This window comes from Pongo pygmaeus, chromosome 3 (genome assembly GCF_028885625.2).
Source record: "Pongo pygmaeus isolate AG05252 chromosome 3, NHGRI_mPonPyg2-v2.0_pri, whole genome shotgun sequence".
NCBI classification, from domain to species: domain Eukaryota; kingdom Metazoa; phylum Chordata; class Mammalia; order Primates; family Hominidae; genus Pongo; species Pongo pygmaeus.
Window position 1 is genome coordinate 146,980,940 of NC_072376.2, and position 24,392 is coordinate 147,005,331.

General features: G+C 36.0%; 1 protein-coding gene and 1 long non-coding RNA gene across 4 annotated transcripts in view; both read right to left on the minus strand.

Annotated features, from left to right (window-relative positions):
• Positions 1-23,954, minus strand: part of LOC134739467 (uncharacterized) — a 113,208-nt gene extending 89,254 nt beyond the window's left edge. The window contains exon 1 of the long non-coding RNA XR_010126139.1: positions 23,928-23,954. This is a non-coding gene — a long non-coding RNA (uncharacterized LOC134739467). The remainder of the gene's footprint in view (positions 1-23,927) is intronic.
• On the minus strand, positions 1,680-7,111 carry PABPC4L (poly(A) binding protein cytoplasmic 4 like). 3 transcript variants are annotated; one of them, XM_054485897.2, is made up of 2 exons: positions 6,980-7,111; positions 1,680-6,507 (listed from the first exon to the last, which is right to left on the minus strand). In XM_054485897.2, exon 2 carries the CDS (start codon positions 6,453-6,455, stop codon positions 5,169-5,171), a length of 1,287 nt encoding a protein of 428 aa, XP_054341872.1. In that variant the 5' UTR covers positions 6,456-6,507; positions 6,980-7,111; the 3' UTR covers positions 1,680-5,168. The 3 variants fall into 3 exon arrangements, with proteins under 3 accessions (XP_054341872.1, XP_054341871.1, XP_063520199.1); XM_054485896.2 differs by having other exon boundaries at positions 6,925-7,110; XM_063664129.1 differs by having other exon boundaries at positions 3,318-6,636; positions 6,980-7,077.
• Positions 23,955-24,392: the final 438 nt, after the last annotated feature.

Consider the following 24,392-nt stretch of genomic DNA (forward strand, 5'->3'; position numbering starts at 1 on the left):
AGCCATCCCTTTTTTCTTTTTCTTTTTTTTTTTTTTAGATGTAGTCTTGCTATCACCAGGCTGGAGTGCAGTGGCAGGATCTCGGCTCACTGCAGCCTCCACCTCCTGGGTTCGGGCAATTCTCCTGCTTCAGCCTCCCAACTAGCTGGGACTACAGGTGCGTGCCACCATGCCCAGATAATTTTTGAATTTTTAGTAGAGACAGGGTTTCACCGTATTGGCCAGGATGGTTTTGGTCTCTTAAACCTGTGATCCACCCAACTCAGCCTCCAAAAGTGCTGGGATTACAGGCATGAGCCACCGTGCCCAACTCAGCAGTCCCACTTCTGTGTGAACTCAGTTGGAGGGCACATCTTCCTGTTGTCTCAGAAAACACCCAGACAACAGAGCTGGTGACCACACCGGCCCTCACTACTGGTAACCAGGCAGGCAATGCTTGCTAGAGCTTCTAGCCCAGCAGTTCCACTTCTATGTGAACTCATCTGGTAAGCACATCTTTATATTGTCCCCTAGGAAACATCCAGATGTCAGAGCACATGACACCACCTGGCCCTACCAGTGGTAACCAGGTAGGCAAGGCCTGCCACAGCCTCTAGCATGGTGCTCCTGGTTCTGCAGGAACTCAGCTGATGAACGCAGCCTTCCTGTTGTCCCAGGAAACAACCAGACTGCAGGGCTCATGACCCCACCCTCCCCCACTATTAATAGCCAAGCAGGCAACACTTGCTAGAGTTTCCAGCCTAGCAACCCTGATTCTGTGTAAACTCGGCTAGAAGGCACAGTTTCCTGTGTCTCAGGAAAGGCCTAGACAGCAGGGCAGGCATCCTCACCCATCCCTATTTCTGGTAGCCAGGAAAGCCATGCCTGCTAGAGCTTCCAGCCCAGTGGTCCTACTTCTCCCTACTTCTGTCTGAGGGTAGGCACAACCTTGTATTTCCCCAGGAGGCATACATATAGCAGATTAGGGCTGACCTCACAAGGATATAGCTTGTTTGCTAACTCAGGCCCCTGCCTGTGAGAACTCACGAAGCAGAACACCCCACATAAGAAATGTGGGCATGGAGAGTTATTGGAGGAGGTTCCTCCAAGACCAGGAATTAACTAGAATTGAAGTGAGTAAACCAAACACACCATATACCATAATTAACCCCTGAAGGGTATTAAAGAAGAAAAAAGAAAAAAAATCCCCACAAGGATAGTAACTTCAAGACTGAACAAACATCAGCCCACACAAATGAGAAAAAACCCAACACAACAACTCTGGCAACTCAAAAAGCCAGAGTGTTTTCTTATCTCCAAATGATTGCACTCTTTCACCAGCAATGGTTCTTAACCAAGCTGAAATGGCTAAAATGTCAGAAATAGAATTCAGAATAAGAACAGGAATGAAAATCATCAACATACAGGAGATAGTTGAAACCCAAACCAAGAAATCTAAGGATTACAATAAAACAATACAGGAGTTGAAAAATCAAATGGCCATTATAAGAAAGCACTAAACAGTTCTGAAAGAGCTGAAAAATTCACTAGAAAAATTTTATAAAGCAGTCACAAGTATTAACAGCAGTATCAACTGAGTTGAGAAAAGAATTTCAGAGCTTGAAAACTGATCCTTTGAAATAACTCAGGAAGACAAAAAGTGGATCTACAACAATATTGAGAACATGAAAATGACAATATTAAATCACTTTAAAATTTTTATTTTTACCAACTATAAATTCCTATTTGAAATTTAAAAGATAAAATGTTAAAAGAATACATTTATTGAAATGGCTGTACATGTAAGCAGGCAACTACACAGCAGACGTGGCAATATGTGTGGAGAGAAGGGTGAAAGTAGAAACAGTGGCTCAAGGCATATCTATGTACATTAGCTTTTACTGGAATGCTTATCAGAAAAGTTAAGATTCTACTTATATATTAAGGCACTTGGGCACGTAAGATTTAATACTCTTTAATGAATGAATCCCTATTTTCAACTAAGATAACTTGCTATTATCACACACCAAAAAAAATTAGAATGAACAAAATTTAAATAAATTAAATCCATAGGATTGTATATTTTTGTAAACTGACTGTCTTTTTTTTTTTACAGCAAATGCTGGAAATAAGCAATTTCTACTAAGGCAGATTATTGTGTAATTAAGCCATAGCTATAATTCATCTAGACATCTGATGTTATGTCCTATTAACTCCTTACATACATGAAAAAACTCTGTTTCCTGATATTATCTTGAAAATATATGTAAGCATTATCAAATATTGTTCAGATATTTGAACAGTTTTACAGATTAGCTTTCCTAAATTAAGATGTAGACTAGATTATCCAGAATAAGATGTCAAGGCCAGGCACACTTAATACACTTTCCAGTCTTGTTGTCTGGTAAACCTTTTTAACAACTTTCTGCTTCTGATATATGTTTTGGTAAATACTTACCTAGTATAAGAATCTATGTGAAACTTATATGCCAACTCTAATTCATTGGCTCTCTGAATCAAGTATTTACCAAAATATATGTTATTAAAAATGGAAAAGCACATTTTTAAAAGATTTACTATAGGTTTTATATAAGATACTTTTTATGAACCAAAATTTTAGTTAGAAGCGTTGAGAATACGAAATTCTGAAAGTCATAAACACAATACAGATAAATTGTGTGGGTGTGTATATATTTGTGTGAATATATGTATTTAAAGTGTTCAAAATATTTTGAAGCATGACATCAAAGCCATTTAAATAAAATACTGAAACTTTCCAGCTTAACATTCAATTTTGGAATAACCTTCAAAACTATAAAGAAAGTGAAATATCAGGGGGAAAAGTCTAAAATGTAGTCATAATATGCAAAGAAATCTAAAAATCCATGTAAATAAAAAACACCCCAACAAGAAAATAAATTGTGATCATGAGACATTAACTCATAAGTATGAAAATACAAATGGTCAGTGAGTACACAAATGCTGTTCAACTTTTGTAATTTACAAAAGTGAAATAAAGCAATGATGAAATGGTTTGTTTTACATATCATGTTGAATTGACCAACAGCTTAAAAAAGACCCTTGTTTCTTGGAGCATATGGAAATAGGTATTCTCCTACAATGACAATGGAAATGTAAGTGCCACAAGTATTCTGGACAGCATTTAAGCAATATTTATCAAAATTACTTTTTAAAATTGATTCTTTTTTAACCATTAATTCTACTTCTAAACATTTTCTTAAGAAAATAGATATATTTGCATATATAAGTTTGCAAGGATGTTAACCTCCAAGTTATTTATGACAGAGGAAGAAAGAAAAAAGGAAGAAATTATCTAGCAACAAGAAGTTTATTAATAAGAAATTAGTTATATTTTGGTACAGTCATTGAACAAAACATAAATGTCACTCAGATTATAAGACAAATAATTATTGTGAGCATAAAAGTTGACAATAGCATATTGTTTAATTAAGAAAGCAATTTCAAACAACATTTGTAATATTATCCTATTTTTCTTAAATTACCTAGGTGTATATATGTAGAGAGAGAAAAAAATAGAAAAATATGTAACAAATTATAATAGGGAATTGGTTTGCATAATACAATTATATGCAAATTCTTTTAATTTTTTCATTGTCCATAATTTTTTATGGACTAAAAGATTTTTATTTTAGAAAATGTGCAAAGAATATACACATAATTTCTATAAAAATAAAAGACAAAAAATTGTTCTCATTCATAAGCTGAGGTATTGCCAAAAAATATTTTACTATTTCTTTTATATTAGTAATATATGAAATAGAGAATGTGAATAATAGTTACGAGAAACAACTAAGCCAAGTAAAAATATGAAAACAGTAAAAACAAAAGCACTTGCTTGCTAGATACCTTTGGTATGAATCAGAATTTGTAAAGCAATTATTTAAATGTAATTAAATAACTCTTGCCTCGATTTCCAAATGTATTTGAAGCAGCACATATTAAAAGACAACATAAAAAAAAATCCTTTAGAAAGTATTTTAAAAAGCTGAGGAATATAGATGAAAGGCAAGAGAGAAAGGAAAATAGGTGAATGGTTCTAAACTAAAAATTATGCTAGAAAACAGAATAAGTGATGTAACTTCAATTCATCAGAAAATCAATCAGTGAGTTTCTGATCAATGAAGGCTAAAAGTGAACCTTAATGGGTTCCATAGCTGCCACAGTCTAATAAAAGGAGATGTGAGTACATAAAAATAGAGGAACTTACTTTTCTGAACCCTAAGAGAATATCACAACACAAAACAATATAAAAGAGATTTTAAAAGTTTTTAAACAGAATTTCTATAATCTGTATATATGATTTTCATAATATTAGCATCTGGTAAATATTAAGCCATGTAAGTATGAAGAGATTTAGGACCAGGCCAACTTTGGATCACCTGAGTTGATAACAGATTTATAACTTAAGGAATGTAGAAGTTAAGGTTTTACAGTGCAAGTTACAATTTAGATTAACTAGTAAGTACCTGAATTATAGTCAACTAATGGAAAAAACAAAACACATAAAGCCAGTTTTTAGGCAACATTAAAAACTTCCATCATCTTAATTTAAACCATCCAAAAAACAAGCATGTCAGGATATAAATTTAAAAGAAATTCAACTATATCTGAGTACTTTAAGCATCAATTCAAAATGAAATTAGATCTTTAAATTCATACTATAAATTTCTAAAAGTCTGATTCCTCTGAACTTGGATGAAAAATTAGAAAATTTCTGTTGGTAAAAATACTTTGGAATCTTTAGGTGTAAGAACTATTTTGAGCATATTTTCATAGAAGAAATTAAAGCTAGCAATATTACTAAAATAATAAAATATGCAATAAATTCAAATAATTACCTCATTTCATTTGGTTCAAATGTAATAAAAATATATCTATTTATACTTATTGCTATGAACACATCAAAATAAGAAAAATGTGCAATATTAAAATTAGAAAATGTGCCTCTGTAAAATGAACTAAGCTTCATTTCTTTTTCCACAAAAGAAAAAAAAATGGCTTGGTATAAAAAACGTTTTATCATAAAGTTTACTGAACTAAGCACCCATCATGTGGAATATGAAATTTACTGAGGTCAATTCAGGCAGAGATCACTATCATTCCTCCACCTGCTGCAGATACTAGCTGGGAAGGTACGTTTTTCTTTCCTAGTGTCTCTGGGCCAAGGCAATGCTAAGAGGTTTGGAGCCCAAGATGCGGCCATTCATCTCAGTCATTGCTTTAGTAGCATCCTCAGGAGAGGAGAAGCAGATCAAGCCAAACCCTTTGCTCTGTCCCTCTTCCTGCATTACCTTAACTCTGCTAATTGATCCAAATGAAGAAAACTCGTTTCGTAGTTTTTCATCATCAATGGTGTCATCAAGGTTCTTAATATAGAGCTTTACCCCCTGGCACCCACAAATTCGTTCCCTTTTCAGCTGCTCAAACATTTGCTTTAACTCAGCCTGTCGCTCTACTTTCTTTTGCGCCCGGCCTACAAAAATCAGCTGCCCATTTATGTCCCTTCCATTCATTTCTTCAACAGCTTTCTTGGCAGCCTCATGGCTATCAAAACTCACAAAGCCAAAGCCTTTGGATTTCCCACTGGAATCTGTCATCACCTTAACACTCAGAGTTTTGCCATATTTGCTGAAAACGTCCTTCAATCTCTCATCATCCATGTCACCGCCAAAGTTTTTGATGTAAATATTGGTGAATTCACTGGCTTTGCTTCTGAGTTCAGCTTCACGATCTTTTCGGTTTTTGAATCTGCCAACAAACACCTTGCAGCCCTTGAGTAGTTTTCCATTCATCTCCTCAATGGCCCTGTCTGCAGCACTCTGGTTCTGAAAGTGCACAAATGCATAGCCCTTGGAGCCTTGATCATCACTCATCACTTTGGAGGAAAGGATCTTTCCAAAAGCTGAAAAATGTTCATAAAGGGTTTTGTTATCGATAGATTTGTCCAGATTCTTGATGAACACGTTCCCAATTCCAGATCTCCTCAAGTAGGCATCGCGCTGAGACCACATGAGACGGATGGATTTGCCTTTTATGATGTCAAAGTTCATTGTGTCCAGCGCCTTCTGGGCATCAGCCAGCTGCAAGAAGTTCACGTAGGCATAGCCCAGAGAGCGGCGGGTGACCTGGTCCCTGCAAATGCGGATGGACAGCACAGGCCCCACAGTGCTGAACTTCCTGAACAGCAGGTCCTCGGTGACATCTGCATGTAAGTCACCCACATACAGGGAGGCCATGCGGTACTTGGCTGCTACATTCATCTCCCTGTCCTTGCCACTGTGAGTCTGTCCCCTGGAGCTCTTTGAGCAATCCCTGTGGGGGGATACTAGGTCACAGCTTTGGCCGGGCTCAAGTGTGGAGGCCTCGGGATCACCACACAAAGGCCAAGCAATGGAGTTCAGACACGGCTTCCCCAGCTCAGGCAACACCCTCATCCAAAAGTCCCCACAGCCACCAATCTGGCCCTCCTAGGACGCAGCAATAGAACTGTGAAATCGCGAAGAGAGATTATTATTAGGACAAGACGTTCCTTCCCCTCAGATTTGTGAGAAAACTTCAAGTGGCGGGCTGGCCCTCCATCTGAGCATTCTCCACAGACGCCCTGGTCGCTGGTTTCTGAATAAAAATAGGCCTCGCTCAGAGTGGTTTAAAGTTACAGCCGCTCAGGGAAGAACTCCACAAGCGGAGGCGTCAGAGGCCCCAGCCGTGGAGTATGGGCTGCGAGGTTCTGCCCGGCAGAGACCCGAACCTGCCAGGTACCGGGTTCTGCAGGCGCCGCCGCCGAGGCGCTGCCGGGAGCGACGCGGGCCAAGGGCGTCCTGAAGACCTAGGGGGCCCCTCCGACCTCCCGACCCGCGCGGCGCCCAGAGAAAGGAGGCGTGGGGGAAGGGGAGGCTGACAGACCGACGGACTGACGGACGCGGCGAAGCGGGCGGCCAGGCGGGGGCTGGGGGCTCACCGGCGGTCGTCTGCGGGCGGGCGGGAAGCCCGGAACTCGCGCGCTGAACTTCCCGCGCACTCGCTGCCAAGTGGGATGTTTTCTTTTTAATATTTTTTTTAAGAACGTTTTTCTTCCCCCCGCCCCTATTACACGTTTCCCACCCTCCTCAGATGGCTAAGCTGAGAAGCAGGAGGCGGTGACTGGGGTGGAGAAAGGCAGCCGAGGGGAGTGGCCCCAATAAACCCACCCGCCCGCAGGGCTTTGCATGGGTCTGAGTGAAGGAGCCTTTCCAAATGTGGATCAGGGCCTGTCACTTCCTGGCTTCAAACCCTCCAGTGGCTTCCTTTGACTTTTTGATAAGGTCCAACATCCGCACCTTGTTCTATAAAGTTCTGCAGGATTCCTGAAATGTTCCAGCCTCAACTGCTGCTTAGTTCCCCTTACAAAACTCCAAGACACACTAGCCTTTTTCAGAGCCAACTTTATAAAAATGTGTTCTTCGGAAATAAGTTAACTGCTCTTTCCAAATAGATGTTTTTTCTAAATCCCTCTGACAATTTAGGTTTCCCTCTTAGAAACTCTAACCCTACCCTGTATTTGCCTGGCTTTTGTCTAATTACAAAATATTGCATATTTCGTAACAATAGAAGCCATGTGCACTTTATTCTCAGGGACTTGCAGACAAGGGATGTGCAGTATTTATTGAACAAATCTTAGCCTCAGGTTAGTTTTCACATCTAGTTAAATGGAGGCGATGGCACTTATCTTAGAGAGTATTTTACGTGTGAAATGAGTTAATAGATTTGGAAATGGATAACACAATATCAGATACATAAGTGGTTTCCAGTAACAATGATTTCATTTTCTTTAGCATTAAATAAAATTCCTTAGTATCTAATGAATCCTTAAAATTTGAATCATAATGCATCTTAGGGAGTCAATAAGTTACTGTCACGGTAGCATGACCTTGATTCTCCAAGAGTGCCAGAACCTATGAAATTAACCTGTGGTCTCAGTTGTACTTGTTTACAGAAACAAAAGCCAGGCCGGATGCCAGTAGCCACAAACAAGCCACTAGATAAAAACTCAGCTTGGCAGTGCTACTCAGACAGACCTGAATCCTCACTTCCTTATCATATTAAAATCTCTGCCCAGTGGGGAGAGATGCCCTTTGCTAGGCACATATAGTAAGTGCCCAGTGCAAAAGGAAGAACAAGACTGCACACATTCTAGTTTTCTCTTGAAAGTCCCACCTCTTTCCAGGAATTCGCATCCTTAGTCTCCACCTCCATGCTCTAAGAGACCTTAAAAATCCCCCTTCTGCACATACCTGGGGAGAAGGTGAATGGGAAGCTCACCTTCTCTACTCTTTGAACAACAAATAAAGTTTCTGCTCTGCTTAACAGAACCAACCTCCTTTCTACTGTCTCAATGGCAACAGGCAGGTAAAGGACCCATTGGGGTAAAACAACCCCTCTTCAGGGCGGAACATTACTTGCAAATCTGAATTGGGTGGATCAGTTAATGTAAGGCAAATTTAGTACTTTTTCAACTTTACTGGACATAAGAAAAAACTAGTGCTCTTGTTGAAAAAGCAGATTTTGATTCAGTAGCTTGAGGTGGACCTGAGATTCAACTTTTCGAACAAGTTCCTGAGTGATGCAAATTCTGCTGGTCTCTGAACCACACTGAGTAGCAAGATTAATTGAATCCTCATTTAGAGGGATCTTTTCTAATGTAAGAACTGGAAAACTAAAAATATGTGTTTAACTTGCAGAAGATAATAATACTCTAGCAAAATTCATTCTTAGAAATGCATTAAACAAAACTGGAGCATGATTTTCACTATAAAATCCAAATTGATTGTAATCTATCTAAAATTTCCTATGTGGGAGATGAGAAGATGCCACTCCAAAATATGAGAGATTACTGAGCTGAAGATAATTAAGAAGAAGCAGATGCAGGAAAGCTCACTGCCCTGCATCTACTTGCCTAGAAGCATGATAGAATTATAATGAAAAATGTTACTTTGCCCTCCCCAAACCCGCTTGCAAATGTTAGCCACTGAAGACAACTTTGGACCCTATCAGCCTGGAGAAGGTACGAGAGGAATCTATATTAACAAATTTTAACAAGATAACTAGCATTTATCTACCATTGATTCACCTTCCCCCAAGTTGCTGCCCATAACAACTTAAAGTCCTTTTTTGTTTGTTTTACCACTCATCTAAGAATTTACTTAGAAGAAGAAGGTGCTATATAATCTGAAATTCACCAAAGAGGTGAGTCACCTCTTTGAGAACTACTCATTATATATTTTATATATACACGAGAATATATGTAAAATATACATACTCATGTATATATAATACATGAGAGTATAAAATATATATGTTAAATTACACATGAACTTGTTTGTTTTTCTCTTGTTTTTTTTTTTTTTTTTGTCTTGTTTTAGTTTGTAATTTTTTTAGGCAGGGTCTCACTCTGTTAGCCAAGCTGGAGTGCAGTGATGCAAACAGGGCTCTCTGCACCTTGGACTTCATGGGCTCAAGCAATCCCTCCACCTCAGCCTCTCTAATAGTTGGAACAACAGACGCATGCCAACATGCCAGGCTATTTATTTATTTATTTATGTTTTATTATAGAGACAGGGTCTTGCCTGTTGACCAGGACCATCTCCAGTTCCTGGGCTCAAGTGATACTCCTGCCTTAGCCTCTCAGAATGCTAGGATTAGAGGCATAAGTCACTGTGCCTGGCTGTTTGTAAAATTTATTTCAATATGTGTTGTTCCTATAGCATCATTTGTTCAAATAAATAAATACAGTAATCTTTTCTTTCAGCCTGTCTTGTAAGCTGCAATTGTAAAAAGGAAAAGAGATCACCAACATAGTTGTAGACACCATTAATGGATTTGGGCAGTACTCCAGTACACACTTTAAGAATTTAGATGCTATTTGGTGTTGTTTAACATAAATAAAACAGTGATTGCTATGTTCAATATTATCAGGAGTTTTTTGTTTTTGTTTTTGTTTTTTAAGAAAGCTCCTAAGTGTGTAGTCCCTCAGAATTTAGTCTTAAGATTTTTAATTTCTAAAAAAATATAGTTTAGATCTCATCAGTTCTTTGTGTTGTTTGAATACAACGGTACTTCAGCTATAACAAGATACCAAAATATTTCAAGAACTTGTGGGTTTTTCATTTTACCTTAGTGTGATCTTCACTCGACATTTTGTGAAAAATGAGAAGAATTTCCAAATTTAGAATTTAGTCCTACATTCTCTAATCAACTTACAGGCAACTGGTACAAACCTCAGTTGGTTAAATGACTAATTATTATACATCTTCCTATTTGTTTTAGTTACGGTGTTTTTATTTTTATATTTTAACAAATACAGCATTTTTTAAGTAACTATGATTCTTCCTTCTCTTTAATTCGCTAAATCTCCTCTTTTTGTCAGTTGTGTTCTTCACTTGGGGTGTCCTTTACATTTGCCCTTTCTTTCCCTTCCCTTTCCTATTGCCTTTGCTTCATTTCCTTGTATATTACTGCATGAGTCTTATTTGTTCACCTTCTTTGATTTGGGCTGTTTGTATATCAGTCCATGCTGCATTTTGTTACTGGAATAATTTTACTAATCTCTCTTTCATAATATTTTAGTAAAAAATAGCAAATGACACCAAAGACTTTGCAAGATCAATATCATTGTAACTACATATATTTTCTCTTGTCAAGCTAATCCCTCGCTTGTTTTATATGTACATGCAGTTAATTCTTTTAAAAATAGAAAGGAATGCAATATATTTGAAGAGATTATCTGCATTCTCTTGTTTATTACAGTACTATTCACAACAGCCAAGATTTATGGAATCAACTGAAGTGTCCACCAGTGGATGAATGAATAAATAAAATGTGTGTGTGCATGTGTGTGTATATATACATATATATAAGTATATATATGCATATATAAGTATATATACATATATATGCATATATAAGTATATATACATATATATGCATATATAAGTATATATACATAATGGAATATTATTCAACCATAAAAAAGATTGAAATCCTGTCATTTGCAGCAACATGGTTGGAACTGGAAGTCATTATGTTAATTGAAATAGACCAGGGACAGAGAGATAAACATTGCATGTTCTAACTCATATGTGAGAGCTAAAAAAATGAATCTCGTGAAAATAGAGTAGATTGCCTAATCTTGAAAAAAAATAGTAATTTTGCCTACCTTATGTTATTTAGTTCAATTGCCCTCCAATGTACAAGTTTGTTGTGTGGGTGGCTCACAGAATTAGGAGAGGATGAGATTGCTGTTTTGCTTAAATGGCAGGAAAACCGTCAGTATTTCTACTCACTGATATTGACAGCAATGGAAGTTATTGTTTACTTTGGTATTTATCGTGAAGATATTAATAAGTAGCTATTTTGGGTATGGAAATGCATTTTAAAATAAAAATCTCTCATACTAAATTAGGTAAAATTAGTTTCTGAAGTCTTGAATCATTGTTCTGATGTAGTCAACTATTAATAAAATTTTTCTTTTTTGTGTTCAAAATGGTCTTTATTGCCTTAATACATAGTAATTAAATAAAGAAAACTTGCTTTTGTTGTATTATGAAACTATCATGTTCAATTTACCACAAAGTATATTATTGTATCTTTCAGATTATTTGGTTCATTTTTTTGACAATAATCTCTTTCCAGTTGTTATTTGTTATTGTTGTTGTTGCTTGTGTATTTTGTTTTGTTTTTCTTACCCAAATATAGTGTTAATTTCTTGAGATGAGGAATATGATTTACATTTCAGAGTTACCTTTCTCTATATAGCACATATGGAAATTTTTCAATAAGTAATGCTTGATTGCTAGTAGATCTTGATGAAAGGTAAATGTCCCCCAAGGCTGAAATAGATGGTGTCAATCATCACATATCACCCAATATACAGCTTTGAGCACAATAAAAACCTTGGAAATTCATTTACTTGAATCCCAAGCTGTCATCACACCAGTAGAAACTGATGCGAAGACTTACTTTATGATAAAAGGTTGCTTCATTTATGTACATCCCCTGATCCTCCTCTGTCCCCCACCACAACCTCAGTCATTTCAATGAGAAAGATAATTAGGGATAGGGCCAAGGCTCCTAAGAAAAATAAGAGAATAACATCATTCAGACCTATTTAAGAGAAAGAGAAATAACATTATTCAGACCTATGTAAGCATACTGAGGTATTATATTTCAGGAAATAGCATCAAATTTCAGTGGTTTTATTAGATACTGATACCCAAGTTATAATACTGCCTGGTTCCCTGGCAGGTGAGAGTGCCCAAATCCAGCTGATGGGGTTTAGACATTGTTCACAGTAGGGAAAGAAGCTAAATGGACCTTGTGGGCTGCTCCATTGGACCAATTTAATGTACCATTTTTACTTATTTTACAACTGATTTATAACCAATTTCACAACAAAATTTATAATAGGAATTTCTATGTTAGATGCTTATACATTTCTACAAATTGGCAGATTCTAGGGCACTGAACTGTGGAAATTAATTTCTATCCCTTATAGAAACATCTTGGTCCTTCATGTAGGTGTCATGTTAAGGGTCATTCACTCATAAGATAGTAATTGAGCTGGAGATTGACCTTGCACCACTCAGATTGCTACCATTGCTAACTGTGTCCATCAATATAGCATACATTTTTTGACTTGCTTTTGAGGCAAGGAAGGCTACATGGCATTGAGTTCTGATGACTCCTGGAAAGCTCTAGTGGGATAACACTTCTTGAGGCTATCAGTGCTGTCCCACCACCATTGATCCATTTTTCGGTTGCAATGTTACGGTTTAAATTCTATCAGCCCACTGTGGCTACACTATTGTGGCCTTTGGAATGAAAGTCTTACATTTTTAGTTTTTAGAACTAAATATTTAGAAATATTTACAGTCTGACAATGGAATATCTTCTATCATGATACCCACTCTACAACACCTTGATAATCAAGATAGACTTCAATAGACTTTCCTTATGCCAAACTATCTGTAGAAATCAGGTTGTGCTGAGAACTGGAATGTCCTTCTTTAAAAAATCAATTTGAAAGGATTCTGAGTCTATATCCCTCAAAACCTCTTAGTCCCCAGCTTTTAGCAAGAGAGTTCAGTGGTTATCCCCAGAAAGTGGCTATCTCATTGGCTACTTCCTGGGTAATCATCAGGACAAAAACAGTGGGTTACATAGATCTATTATGAACAGTTGGCATTCTACCCTGTTCATTCTTGATCATGATACCTTTTCTTTTCCCTGATGTCCTCACCATGCTGGACTGGCTGGTGTGCTCTCCAAGGAATAGACTGACCAATACAGACTCAAAGGATTTAAATTCTATTGCAATTCAACCACCTGGATACTCTTCTTAGATTGGTATATTCCTGTGTCATAACAATAACGACCGTTTGTTCAATATATTACTCCCTAAGTCCCTGTATTGTTGTCCACACCAACCAAAATAGCAGACATATGGATGTAGTTTTTGTCTCTTATGTCCCTGGCCTCCATGGATTAAAGTTATGGGTTCAAGTAGAGTATGATTGGGGATAGGTGAATTTTTAGCTCCAGAATCGATACACAGCAATTCTGTAGCAAAGGAAAGAGAAGAACAAACTTAGTACCCGGGAAATATCTCAGAATTTAGAAATTATGATGAAGAAAGGAAGATCAATGATAATCGTCTTTCAGAATCACCCTGAAGAGTTGCTCATGATGAAAAAAACTCCTTGGTGTGCGTCTCCCAAACTGTGGAAAGTGCTTTCAATTTAAGTGACGGCAGAGTCTTTCATCTTCTACCACATGGAAATATGACCATGATTTGAATGCTGCTTTCCTAAAATTCACTGTGAAGTCAACTGGAAAACAGCAGAGGATGCCCTCAGTTCCTGCATATCCCAGGCAAAATAACTGTCAGCACCTTGGGATGTTTCTCGCACTCCACTTTCCACAGATATTATTCAGTTATTCCATATAGTAGATGAATGCCATCTTGCTGTCAGCACAGACAAAATACTGTAAGCTGTACTGATGTGTCAGGCAATCCCTCAACAAACATTCTATTTGAACTGAATTGGGAATTCTAAAATGTGCCAGCTAGCTGGGAGGACACGTCATAGGCACTATCAACCTGTGACCCTCATGATATAAGTCCCATGTGGGGCACAAAATTTGTAATTATACTTTTCTCTATGGATACTATGTAGATCTGTGAGATTGCACTTCTGCTTACAAGCCAGGCATTAACTTGACTACCCTCTGAAGACATGGTAACTTGCCCTTTATGAATGACAATAAAATATCTTCAAGTATTTAACAAAATTACATCAGTATAACATGTAGCTTTCAAATAACTGTGGAGAGTTCTCTGAAATGAGGCAACCCTTTGGTGATTTTTCCAGAGGTAAGTGACTTATTCATGTGAAACCTGTATACAATTATCCCTATAATGGAAGTCATACAATTTGAAATGGTAATATGAAATTTGCTCCTGATTTTGTCTGAAGTAACCAGTAACACTATTTTGGCCCTGAAAGATATTCAGGCCTCACTTCACTGTCCAAAGTTGTTATGGAAGAAATAATTACTCTACACTTTGTGCTTGAAAACCAAGACAGTTTCTGTGCAATCTCACATATAGTCTATTGCACTTGGATTAGTGCCTCAGGCCAGGTGGAAAGGTCAATACAGGAAAAAATAAAAATAAAAAGAAATTCATTCTTCATCTCAGGTAGACCCTGATGCTTTAAAGGAGTTGTTGAGTTGGTTGGGTCTAGAACCCTGGTATACAAGGTTGAAAGTGATACCACAGGTTTATTTCATCCTGTTACTTGAAGTCCTGTTGATAGTAGCCTTTCTATCAACAATAAATATGGGACAAATTGAGCAGCCTCAATTTTCTCCCTGCTTCTGTTGCTTAGAATGGCCAACAGAGTGGTGTACTCATAGGAAAATTTGCCAAAATACAAGATAATGTAGAAATAAGAGGTGGATATTAATAGGGAACAATTTTCCATGGTTCTTTTGTGTTTCTGTATGATTTACAAGCAGAATCACTGACTTTCATTTTTTTTTTTTTTCAGATTGTCTTTTCTAAGATGGTTTCATGATAAACAGTCTGGAAAGATTGATGGTGTCTCCATCTAAAGAAAGAGCAAATATTTTTACTATTCCTTATAAAAGATCTGTGTTCCCTAAACTTAGGTTTCCCTCTCTTAACGCAACATACTGAATAGATAGGTGTCACCTGGCTCTCTTCACATGGCCTTTTGAAAATTGTGCTTGAGGAACTGACGCAAGAAAATGCTTATATTCTGGCTCCCATTGTTGTTGTGAGTGATGAAGTCCTTTGTCTCTGACTCAGAAGTCTCATGTCTCCTGGCAATATCCATGCTAACTTGGTAGTTTGTAAGTAGGGTAAAAATATCAAAGTCTTCACAGTTCTTGACATTGAACAAATAAAAGAATGAATTAAGGATAATCTCTCATGTTTAGAGCAGAAATCTCATGACTTTGAAAGAAGATCACATTTATTTTACTGGTATTATTTTCTCTTTCTTCTACATTACTGGTATATCTCCACATCCTCACACTACACTTGGCAGTACTCCTATACCGCCAATTATGGAAGTAGTAATGGACTTAAGATTTTATCAGTAACACAGGAAGCTGTCTGGTGTGCAGCCTATTATCCCTCTTTATTTTGTAAATTCCCCATGTCGCAAGTTTCACTAGGTTTCTTTAGCTTCCTTTGTTGCTATTTCTCTTAGTAAAATTATCTTTAGTCTGACAACAAAATTAAAAACAAATTGGATTTAGAGAACATTCTTGGTGTTTTCTACTTCATCAAAAACTTACATTAGAGCAGTCAAATATGATGTTTAGGTGTCTACAACAATCTAAGAGAAAGACTTGAAAGTCTCCATAACATTCTTGTTTTATGGTATCTGGAACACTTCATTTCAGTCTCTAAAGCCAAGTGTCTGCTAATATGCCTTATAAAAATTCTGGACTTTTGCAATCTGATGACATAAAAGAATGTCTGGCTAGCTTATCCTGTCTCCTTCCTAACACTGATAGCAGATGATCCCTTGGTGAATGGGGTACAATCCAGGATTGACTGGAATCCTTCCATTAGCTCTATCATTGCCTACATGTCACTTGTTTCTTTTCCCAGGAATGAGACACTGGAATGTCTTTAATGTCTGTAGCCTTAGCATTACTCATCCTAGGCTCCCTCTCCTAATATGTCATGCAGAAAATTTGCTTTATGGCTCATCCTAACAAACTTAAACTAAAAGGTACAGTCTTGGCTGGCTTTCTAGTTAAAATCTAGTTAGAAAATCCTTTTTTAAAATCTATGTAACTACAACTGTCCTAGTGCTAAGGTATCTGCTTTTTTAGATTCCTCTTTCCTAAAGCGTCAGGGATCATACTTTCTAAGGCTAAATCTACACCTCATCCTATGCATCATTATTGTAATAGTTTCTAACAATTGTAATAAGATTCAGGGCAATCACTTACTGCATCAGAGTTTAACAATCCCAAGAGAGAGACTCGACAAATACCAGCCTGCCTTTATGTCATACAAAGTCTGCAACTATGTGCAAATCCAGTATATTACCAGAAAAAATGCAGTCTTGTCTATAACCAATGATAATCGCCTTTCAGGAAACACGGAGTCAGTCTCAGAAGGAAAGCCAGAAGTTGACTTTCTCGCTGATCTCTCTCTCTTATTCCATATCTATCTCTATTTCTTCAGAATCCCTGGTTTATCCTGTAACTCTTTGTCAGGGCCAGAAAAACCTGTTGTGCCTGGATCCTGATATTCCTCCAGGAGGAACACATGTAAAACAAAACAAATTTTTTCATGCTAATGTTGATTTACTCTTAATATTATAATATTTTTTAGACTAACACAATGTTTCTTCATTGTTAAAGACTCCACCCTACCAGGGGTGAGGATGGGAAGAACAAAATCCTAAAGAGATATAGAACCTGGGCCAACCACACAGTCATTTGGATAATGATTGATAAAGGCCTGAATTAAGGCAGTAGCAATGGGAAATAAAATAATTGGGTTGCATATGCAAGAATTCAAACTGGTATATAATCTGAAGTTATAATTTGTTTCCTAAAATTACGCTGCTAAAGTTGTAGTATTTAACTAATAAGAGCAACAACCTAAAGAACATCATCTATGTTCCAAACACTGTAATATAAAGTATTAAACACAGAGTAAGTACTCATACAGCACTATTAAAACAGTATTATATTGTTATATCAGTTTTACATAGTGATGCCTACTCATTTCAGGCAACAATCTTAAAGAGGAGATTTCAGTCTAACTGTTTTTGATTTGGACATCAGACTCAGAAACTTTAACTTGTCCAAGTAATCAGAATATTTAAAAAAGGTAAGTATTTTAGTCTATGTCTCTCTAATTTCCAAAATCATGCTTTTATACTCATGCTTTTGTTTATACTGCATTCACTTTGAGAATACCTTTGATGGCTCAGTGAACATGTCTTTCTATTTTTTAACAATATCTAAGCTGCTTAAGCAGACATTTTCACAACAAAGCCAATATAAACAAAGTTTCAAGTAATTTTCATAGTTTCTGCCACAATTCTGATTTGTATTCCCACTTGTTGACTCAATCCAGTTGTAATTTACTATGTCCTGTATTTATTCTTTATACCTTTATTCTCAGCATTTCTCTAATTTATCTTCCTCTTATATCTTGACAACACATCTCTCCCTCTCCTCAGATAGCTAATTAAAAATTTGCAAGACTAAATAATATGAGTTCCCAAAAGACAGTGTGTCAAGGAGACATTAGAGGCCATGGATGAGGTGTAGGGAAATGCTGGGAAGACATGCCACTTTGATAGACAGGCATTTTGAGCTAATAAAGTCCTTAGAGATCTCCCTGACTCTTTGGAATGCACATATGGATACAGCTGAAATCCTCTCCAGCTGTTCTGTTCCCAGAAGAGATATGGGCTAACTTTAGATGACCCACAAAAAGCCCTCTACTCAGGAAAATTTCAGAGGAGATGATCCAGAAGGAGAAAGAGTGTGAGGGAAGAAAAATTTAGAACAAATGGGCATGTTCCAGAAATATAATAAATGGACATGAAATATTTTAGAAGAACTTGAGGAAAAAGGTTGTTTCTCTAGTGATGTAAGGCTAATCATGTTTATGAACTTCTCTGGGATTTTTTTTTTGCATTTGTGAAAAGGAAATTATGACACCTATATTAATGTAGAATTACCTGCTATAATTATGAAAGCCAACAATTACTGAATACTTACTAGGAACCATACTGTCTTATAAGCATATTACATAAATTATCTCATTTAATGTTCTATAAAATAGTATATGGTAAATACTATTACTAGCTCCATTTCCAGATGCAGGTAGTGAGGTTCAGAGAGTCTGAATAACCTGCCTTAAGTTATATGGATAACCTCGACAGTCTTACTCCAGGGTCAGTTCTCTTCTCAGCATCATTGGTGAGAAATGTCATAGCAGTTAACCTTTCACTTCAGACACTGCTGATCAGCCATTCGTTTTTATTTTATTTTATTTTATTTTATTTATTTTATTTTATTTTTTCTCACAAGGGAATTTGTCTCAAGGGAATTCCTTTGTGGGATGCTAAAGAGTGGACTCCAGGGTCCCACTCTATCACCCAGGCTAGAGCCAGTGCAGTGGCACAATCATGGCTCACTGCTGCCTCACCTAGGCTCAAATGATTCTCCCACCTCAGCCTCCTGAGTAGCTGGGATTACAAGCACATGCCACCACACCTATTTGTTTCTTTTTATTTTTGTAGAGATGAGGTCTCTCTATGTTGTGCAGGTTGGTCTGGAATTCCTGGCTTTAACCGACCCTCCCATCTTGGCCTCCCAAAGTGTTGGGATCGAAGGTGTAAACCATTTCACCTGGCCTGATTGGCCATTCTTAAAGGCTATTTCTGGAGAGGTAGGGCAGTGATAATGTCCATTGTGCCCCTGATTCTTTTACACTTTAACCAGTATTAGCTAACAGGCTCTGACACAGAACCTGCCTAGTTTACTTACCTATCTGCCTCCTACCCTCTCTCTGGTTTTTAAACCCTCTTTAATATTCTGACACCCATTATTTGACTGGGGTCTTCTTTCTTACACTGGAGAGCCACTGAATTTTTGCCCTGGTCTTAAGGACACCAGTTTTCCTTATCTAAGGGCCATCCTCTCTGCCCTTTGCCCATCTAACTCTCTTCAGCTCAACATTCATTGCTCTCTACTTCCTGAGTTTCAATTTTATCTACATTATCCTCATCCCCCTTGCCCACCCCAATAAACAATGCAAACTATAAACATGCAAACAATAATGCAAAAAATAATGCAAACAATAAACAATGCCAGGCCAGACATTCAGGTCCTCTTACAGCACAGTAGAAATGGGTAGTTAGAAGATTTACAGACACAATGTCAGTTGGCAGACATTCTAAGCAGTGACAACTTTTTTTAAATTAAATGAGAGTATTGATTTTTTTATGTCGTGCGCATTTTAAAATGTCATCGACAACCCTCCATCTCATCTTTCACTGATGTATTTTGTCTTTAAAAGCATTTCAACCTCTTACTTTTCCTCTTGAAAACTGCACTTTATTTTATCTTCCTTTATTGATTATTAGTAGGTACTTTTTGTTTTATTGATACTTTAATCCTTTTATGATCATTATTTATTTTAAATTGTTCTTTATTTCTACTCACTTAAACAAACAAACAAACAAAAATATGCATTACCTGATCACTGACTTACCTCACTCATCCTGTATGCCACAGTCTCATTTGTGAAGATGTAAAACCCTTCTAGTAACTCAGCTCAAAGAGAAATTCTCTAATGGTTCCTATCACATTTTTATTTTGCTAGCAATCATAAAATTACCTATCCTTTCTCTATTTCTGAACTATGTTTTGTATCTTATTTAAGCGCTTTTTGCAATAACAATTCATTTAGCTGTTATGAAGCTCAAAAATTCTACAAAAAAGCACAATTTTGGAAATCATAGTCTAATTATTGCAATTGATATTTGCCCTTTTTAGCATTAAATAGTGATGAGATTTTTCTTCTTAGAAATATTAATCGTTATGACTTATTAATTGAGAGTAGAACAAGATAAAAATGGGGCTTATCATAAGAAACAAATTTAGAGGAACAAGAGATTTTAGCTTGAAAAACAGGAGATTAATGGGTAATCTTACAATTGTCCTGAGAAATAAGTTTCGACTTAATATCTTTGTGTTAAAGGACAGAACTAGTAACTGTTATATGAGGAACATTATAGCATAATTTGAGAAACCACTAAAAATTAGAAGAGTTTAAAAATGAAAATTAGCTGATTTTTTGTAGTAACAAGTTTAAATATTTGAGCCATATAAACATATAGCAGAAGTATGACAATGGGAAAACCTTTGTGGGAGGCTAAATAGATAATCTTTGAGATTGATTCCTACTTTATTATTCATGACATATTTTACAATGTTGTAGAGGCATGATATGAAATAATTAGAATCGACCAAAATTTGTGGAAGTTTAAACTGTGTACAGGGATGATTCATTTCTATGTGATGTTTTGAATAGTTGCAGTAGAAAGATATTTTTAAGAATGTTCAGTATGTAATCAGCACATATTGTTTTTTGTTGTTAATTACACCTATTTATCTGTTTATGTCTTTTTAGTAAGGATTAGCTATAGATGCATATTCATAATTTTCCTTAAAATATCTATAAAAACAATAGCATTAATAACTATCATTAAAATTGAAGTATGGTAGCAAAATTTTATTTCTACTTTTTCTTCATTTTCCGATATACCAGGAAGGAATATCAACATCTATAATTCTCAGAACCTGCATTTAAATATCTTCAGATTACTTGAGTAAATATTCTTGATTTTTGCAAGGACAATTAGTATATTTCTTCTCTCAAGTATAGATTCTGGATTTAGGAGAGGAAAAGTCTTCCAAAATGTATATGCACTTTTTGCATTCATGGATATTTATGTGTTATATAGCTATGTTTGTGTGTATATTTTTACATTGAACAGGGTAAAAAATAGGAAATATACAACTGTACCTGAATGTCAAATCCCCTGTTATTTGAGGATATGCTATTTAAAGTGATTTTTAACACATATGTAAAGTAGTTTTAATCAACTCAGGTGTGCTTCTAACAATGTTTGGTACTTGTCAAGAATTGTATTAAATACTGGAAAATAATGATGCTAGACACAATTCTTACCCACAGGTACATATAGCCTAGTGAAAGGAGGGAAACAGACATAAATACCTAAATAAATAAGTTATAATAAAATATTAATTAATATTTCTTAATTAGTAGTACTTATCACCCATTCACAGATGGTTTAATATGCTTCCATTTGTATTTGTCTATTGTAATCATCAGTGCTTGAGTAACCTTGGCAACGTAGATGTCTAAGTAAAATTATTGATTAAATGAACAGCTAAGTTATTCAAGTTGTACCTTTTTTTATATTCAGCAAAGCTGATAAAGAGTATTAGTGAATAAAAATAAATAAATAATGGAGTTTGATCAGTTAATGTGTTGCAAAGTATTGGTAAAAACAGGTTTCTTAAGGAGGACACTTAAATTTGCCTATAAAAATTTTTGTTCTGCAATACTAAATTAGTCCCATAAGCTACAATGTAGTACAGTATTAATTGAAAAGAATTGTGAGCAGTTTATCTTACATAGAATAAGAAATGTAGCAAAGAAACATGAATGGATTTAACTTACAGTAGCTAACTCTGGCTGAGAAACAAACAACAAATTCCAAATATTATTCTTTCTATTGCCATGGAAATCTATTATCCTCCAGCAGCTTTCCCCAGTCCACTCGGTTGAAATTGTCTCTTCATAGCCCTCTGATATTTATTTTATAAAAAGATTGAAGGTTCCAAACATTGACAGAAACATAAAAAGTTAAAAATAACTTATATGAGGGGTGACGAAATTGTGGCAACAAAAATTTGTGACTTCCCAAGCAATTTAATTAAAAATGTGTTTTGTTTTCCCTGAATGGTAAACTGTTAGGTCACAAAAGCAGGCTTCAAAATGTCCACAAAATAGCAGAGATTGGTGTATTAATTTATTTTCTCTCAATTGCTGACTCTCATACATTAACTAATTTAACTCTTCAGCTCTTATCAGAAACAAATAAGTATATTCAAGATTTTGAATATGCTTTGTTGCCAATAGGTAGCTTTTTATGGCAGGAGAAAATAAAAGAAGACACGGTGTTTTGGAGGTTCATTTCAGAAGTTAAAGGCCTTGAAACCCTAAAAGTTCTTAAAAGTTCTTAGTCTGAAACTCAGCTCAACACTTGTGAGCTATGTAACCATTGGGAAGTCACCTTACTTTTGTAAGCCTCACATTCCTAATTTGTAAAATTAGGTTAGTGTCAGCCCTTCCTATCTCACGCACTATGTTTGGCATATAAATCTATAGATCTATAGATATATAGATGTGTGTGTCTGTGTAATGCTCTATAGGAACACACACACACACATCCATATGTATATATCAAACAGTGTGTGAGATAGGAAGGGCTGAATCTATCATAATTTTACAAATTAAGAATGTGAGGCTGACAAAAGTAAAGTGACTTGCCAATGGTTACATAGCTCACAAGTATATATACTATATATATAACATTACACAAGCACACACACATACACACACACACATCACTATGTTACATTTAATCCTTTTTGCTTGAAATATGCCTCACACCCCATACTCTCACTGAAAATCTAGCCACACAACAGTTAAGTACAGCAACTAACAACATGTTGACTGCTTGGTACATATAGTAGAGGAACTACTTTATGAAAGCAAACAGTGAGGTAATTTTATCAATGTCAGCCTAAGTATCTGACTACAGTTCAAACCAGTGAGTTAGGAAATGGATTTCCCTAACAAACAGAATAAGAATCTATTCAGAATTCCACCATTTTTATTTTCTTATAGAACAAATAACATAAAATGAAAGGTGCATGTCTGTCTTTACAAGGGAGAGAAATGGTAAGAAAGTAAATTTAAGATGAAAGAGGAGAAGGAGAAGTGAGGAAAACAATGATAGAGCGAAGTGGAAATGACCTTGACGGACCAGATGATTTATGGGGATTTCGTTGAAGCTGTACAACAATTGGGACACAGTCAGGAGACCAGGGGGATGGAAAAATCACAGTAATTGTACTTTATAAATAAACTTGAAACATGTTCTTTTTTCATCTATCAGGGTAAGAAAACCAAATCAAAACTTAAAGAAAATTGTATATACTTGGCAAATGTGCTCATTAATACTGCCAGCAACATTGTCTAAGTTTCTAAATTAAAAAACAAACAAACAAACAACAACAACAAAAAAACAACTATCCTTTCACAGGGCTTACTCTAGCCATTGTAAATATTCTCAACTTCATAAAAACAATGCTCAAACCAGGATGGTTTGTAAAAACTGTCTTCACTTCCATTCTCCTAAATCTATGCACTGGATACTTCACTCACTACAACAAAGTAGTAGTTGGTAATAGCAGTTGGCCTTTTGCCTTTTAAAGGCTTTCATACTTCCATCACACAAATTCTATGGTCAGTTTTCAATTTTACTTTTCCTCAGTCTCCCAGTAGCATTTCATACATTATTTTCCATTCCTCCTGCCCAAGTTTCTGTTTCTGGTTTCTTTTCCTTTGTCCTACCTCTAGTAAAATGTATTTTTAAACATATTTGTTCCTGATCTATTAAATATGATCAATAAATACATACTGAATGAAATTAAGTGAAGCTAAACAATTAAAATCTATGAGTCCATATTGTATTACTCACAATAGGCCAGATAACCCAAAATATCCACTGTAAATCAGTTGTCTTACGTTGTCTTCATTCTTGGGTGAATCTGACAGAGTGGCCTCGACCTAGATCATTCTATAATGATTCCTTCAGCTAAGAAAAAATATGGCACTAGCTCATATTTCATTGGCCAAAACTAATAATATAGCTCTGTATGAGTTCCACAGGGAGAACATATATAATCCTCCAGTAAGGAGAGATATCAGTTTTGGTGAGTAGTAATACAATCAACTAACATATATGAACAACAACAAAAAAAGAAACAAAACGTCCAGTAGAGATAATTATTACAATATTTTCCCCCTGAAACTTGGTAATTTTAAAAAATCAATAATTTCTCTACCTTTTAGGACCAACTGTAAATTATCTTAATTGTTGGAGAAACACTCCATTACAGAAAAATGCCTGCTAATAAAAGCAGAAGGAATGTTTGCATTTCAA